This window comes from Sinocyclocheilus rhinocerous, unplaced genomic scaffold (assembly GCF_001515625.1).
Source record: "Sinocyclocheilus rhinocerous isolate Xijiao unplaced genomic scaffold, SAMN03320098_v1.1 scaffold677, whole genome shotgun sequence".
NCBI classification, from domain to species: domain Eukaryota; kingdom Metazoa; phylum Chordata; class Actinopteri; order Cypriniformes; family Cyprinidae; genus Sinocyclocheilus; species Sinocyclocheilus rhinocerous.
Genome location: NW_015633185.1, coordinates 1,818,002 through 1,822,807, shown reverse-complemented (window position 1 = coordinate 1,822,807; position 4,806 = coordinate 1,818,002). Strand labels below are relative to the sequence as shown.

Here is a 4,806-nt window from a genome sequence, read left to right as displayed (position 1 = left end):
GGACCAGTCTTAACTTTTATAAAGAATATCTCTTTGGGTTTGAGACTTTCGTCTTTGCAACTTTAGGGATCTAAATTCAACTTTTAGGGATCTAAGGGATCTATTCACGAACAGCTTGTAACACTCCAAAGAGAAAGGAAAACTTGAAATCGCATCATATGACCCCTTTAAACACACAATGTTTGATTGTAAACATACATTAGCTGTTCAGATGACATTGTTCAATATTAATTTATATACACAAATATTCTCAACAAAAATTGGTTGTTTATGATTTCAGGTGGACCAAGAACTGGTCTTGTACCCGTGATCCGCTGCCGTGAATGATGTCCTCTGGAGTCTCGTATATCTGACTTTCCATCTGCACTGTCTGTTTCTTCTCATGAGACACTTTGACCCGCAGAATACGGAAATTAGAGCCGCCCAGATCCAGGGCAATGAAATCTCCCTTCTCTGTAAGTGAATTAGAGAAATCATCAATGTTATAAGTATTTTTCTACTATCAAGAGTTCACAGGTTAACTTAAATGCATGAGGGTGTGTAAATGATGACAGAATTGTCATTTTTAGGTGAGCTATCCCTTAAATATACTTAAAAGCATGTAACATTAAACTAGTTAAAACGTTCCCCTTCTGGAAATTGCTTTATTAAGCTACCTAAAGGACACTGCCGCTGTTATCCTTATGACAACATGGCAGAAACTTGACTGGGTATAGTGTACCATTCTTGTAATAGTGAGACTGGCCATTAACATTTATTTTGGTCGTGACAAAGGGGGCTAAATCAGGAATGCTCTAATAAATATCCTGAGTTGGACAAAGACATATCACCCCAGGCAGCAGTCTCACAGCGAGAAATCATGAATTCTTACCAACAGATTCTTCAGAAAATGTTTGCAGTAAAATGGTGATTAACAACAAGTCTGTTTGTGCCATAGATTAACAGAGAAACAGAGAAAGAGTCATGCCAAGAGATGTTTGCGTTAGGTCAGAAATGCTCTCTGTAACTGTCTTTTTTGGTTCTCGGGGCTCCTCGACGTGTCCAGATTGTCGATATTATGTGCAGTGCTTGTTGCCAAGCAACACTGAAAATCAAATGCCTTTCTTTTTTCTTGCTGTCTTCTGTTTCTAGGTTGGAAATGAGGTGTCTGGGAGTGTGAAGATTTTTAATACTGTAAACTCATCATCAACTTGAAAGGTCAGTTAACTGGAGTTACAGGTTACTACAGTAAAACGTTAATCATACGAAAGGGTTTCGTAGCAAAACTCTGCAACCTATTCGGCAACTTAAATGTATTTTTTTTAATAACTGAATTGATCTATAGTAAACTTAATATGTTGTTTAACAACATATTAAAACCATTCCTGGAAAACTTTATCATTTAAATGAAGATGAGTACAATTATTAAAGGTAACAAAGTAAAGTGCAATTTACACAAAAAGTGACCTTGCAAAAATGAAACGATTCTATACACTATATCTCTGATGATCTGTTATAATAACATCTAAAATCACATCAAACCACAAAAACAGATCCATTTGTTGTGGGCATTTTCATATAGAGTAGTACAGACTTGCTGTACACACTCAGGCATTTTGTCATTGGGATGTTAATAGGTCAGAATCTATATACAGTATAGCATTGTTTATGATGTAGTTTCCAGCACCTTAGGACTAGGGAGCTGCTCTTGACAAGCTATTCTGGATTTAATGTATGTATATTATGCTACATATTGCAGTGATGGATGGATTATTGATGTGGACACAAAATCAATTAGATTTGTCCATGTTGTTATAATTGCTTTGAATTACATTGATGGTGCAGGAGCAATAAATCTGCCATCACTAACTAGAATGAATGCCTTGCAGAACACATTGTAGTAGGGATGCTAACAAATTGCACTGAAGTCAACTTTCACATGCTAATCTGACTGGGATTACAGCTCATATAATCCGTGATGTAACCCAATAAATTTGGTTGGATGCTGCAGGGCATGTAGAAAGGCATGAGCACATGTCAGTGCAGCTTTCAATGTGTTGTGGCATGGGGAAAATTGGTTCAATATTGTGAGCACTCAGTAGTAGATTCACCCCATTCTGTTCTTTGTAAAATTTGCATTGTAAATACATTTGGAGGCAGGCAAAGGTTATTATTTCAAAAGTCATTTAAAAGAATCTAACCAGATTGTGACTTTAAAATGTTTCAGATATAACCATTATTTAGCCTTGATGCAGATTCTTGGGAAATGAGTAAAACGTGCAGAACTGAATATGCATTTTAAAAATTGAATAAACAAACAATTAAAATGATAATTCAGATTGCCAGCACTTTTTGTGCTATGGGAAATCTACACCTGCAGCAATACTGGTTAAACTAGTTTTCTTCACAGCTTGCAAACAGCCTCTAATGAATACCTTCTAAGGTTGTAATCTAAGGTTGTAACCTTATCTCTGAGGGCATTCACTTAAGGCATTTATTCAAATTTAAGCATCTCATCTCTTTGATTCAGAAAACTACATTTTGGTCAAACTTATTGTTCTTTCTTTTGTCAGACCATTTAAAAGAAGTACAATGAAGAAAGCTGACATTTCTTTTTGAGACTGATTTGCCCTGATGGACAGAACTGCAGACTCCACAGTTTGCTTGACACTATAACTTATGAGGAAAGCCCAGGCTGATTCTTATTTCTATACACGGCATATTCCTTTCTCATTTACGTCCAAAGCAAGCTTTTGTAATTATTTAAGGATTCTGTCACCAGATAAAAGTCTTGTATTTATATAAGGCATTTATTTACGATTTGCGGCCATAAAAATGATAAGCTCACCTGATCCATCAGGAATGGACCTTACAAAGGTGGGCAGCATCTTGACGGTAGCTGTCAGGTTAGTGTCTCGTCCCAGTCCGTTCTCCATTTCCCTTCGGAAGCGGGCCATGATGTCGCGCACAGTCTCGTCAGAGAACCGCATGGCGTACAAGTATTTGTCAATCTACACAAATTGACACACAATAAACTAATTACATTGTGCCTTTTGCCCCCATTTTTTCTAAAGGTGTTTGTTAGTAATCAGCATTGATGAACATGATGAATGTAGTCAAGTCATTGCCTGTCAGTTGTTAGGTCAGTGTGTCCTTGAAATATATGGCCCGCGGCCTAGACTATGCAGACGTACCAGAAATCTATGGGCAATACTGTTTATAAACACAGATGATATTCGTCAGGAAAATGGCTAGGGGAAGATGTTTCACTGAAGTCTAATGCAACAAAAGTGAATTAATACTGTAAACATAAGCACCTGCTCTTGCATATGCTGACTCATGATTTAGTCTTTAACTTTATTGTGAGCACATGAGAGATTTAGGCTTGAATCTGTGTGTGATGCCATCGCTGGAAAAATTTTTTATTTTAGTATGCAAAGTGCTGTTCTTTACCTGCTGGTGTTGGTGGTACACTGTTGTTTTTAAGTATGATGCAAATATGCAATATACAGATTAATAACAAGCATACTAGAATATATTTATTTATTATGCTACAAAAATATATTTACATTATATTATTAATTATATATTTATTATATTTGTGAACTTGTATTTATTTATTAATTTTTTTATTTTTAGTCATTTAGTTAAAAATTATTTTTCAATCAGATATAGTTCTGTACATAGTATAGTCTTTCAAACTGTAGGCAAATGTAAATTCTTATGAATTTATTACTTTTTACAAATATCACACAGTATATGCCGATAAAATCTCTATTTACATTATGACATTTCTGCATTAAGATTACTACAATCTCTTTCAAGTTGTTGAATTTGGTTTGTTAAAAAACACTACTAGGAGAGTGTGTAAAATAGGTCATTGCGTAACCAGCATAAGTAACATCCAACTTCCTCATAGAAACATGAGAGCAGTGGTAAAGCTGCCATAACTGTCTCAATGAGGGTGAGGAGAATGATGGCTTTATCTTTAAATATGCTAAGAGCACTGACGTATTCTTCTGTAAGGAATAACTTATAATCAAATTATATGTATGACATCTATGGGTCATAAAACTCTTATCAGAAATGAGTAGCATGCAGGTGCGCAACTGAATCACACAGGATGGATTTCATTTTAGGCTGCCATGCCTTACAAGTTGTTATAGTAACCATGTTACACAATACAACTGCTGCTTCTTACTCTGAAGTGTAATTGGGCTTCTGTGGAACAGTGTTGTTATTGTTAACTAAAACTATTAAAAATTGTTAATTGAAATAAAGCTGAAAAATATAAAATATTAGATTAAAAAAACTTAAACAAATTACAAATGTTGCTTTGGCAATTAACTGAAATAAGTTTAATTACTACTTAATAAATAAAAATAAATTAGAGCTAAATAAAAATATAAAAACAAACTAATAAAATGACAAAAGCACATAAAATTACTAAAAGTAAAATGAAAATATAAAAGTAAAAGCTAATTACAAATATTATTAAATGCTATAATAGTATATTAATAATACTAAAATAACACTGCTGTGGAAATTAATAATGAGGCCTATAAAATATCAGACTTGTATCCAAACCATGATGACTTCTTGAAGCACATTGCCAGAGTAATTGGCACATATGCAACTCTAAATTTAAAAGGAAGTTTGAGACAAAAAAAAATCTGGTTAATTAATTTTGTGCAAATGTTTTCAAAATAGTACTATATAATAATTCAGCACAATATAAGGTAATAAGGATTTTACTTATTAATAAAAATGGGAGAATTTATTCTTTCTTAAAAATATTAGTATCTGATCATATTAATATATATATAT

The 4,806-nt window shown here is 33.8% G+C and overlaps 1 protein-coding gene across 2 annotated transcripts in view; it reads right to left on the bottom strand.

Moving 5' to 3' along the window:
- Positions 1-4,806, bottom strand: part of LOC107743551 (hexokinase-1-like) — a 14,236-nt gene that overhangs the window by 7,860 nt on the left and 1,570 nt on the right. For both annotated transcript variants that reach the window (XM_016556824.1, XM_016556825.1), the window contains 2 exons: positions 2,828-2,990; positions 305-453 (listed from right to left, as the gene is read on the bottom strand). In XM_016556824.1, coding sequence (XP_016412310.1) covers positions 305-453; positions 2,828-2,990 — 312 coding nt within the window. The remainder of the gene's footprint in view (positions 1-304; positions 454-2,827; positions 2,991-4,806) is intronic.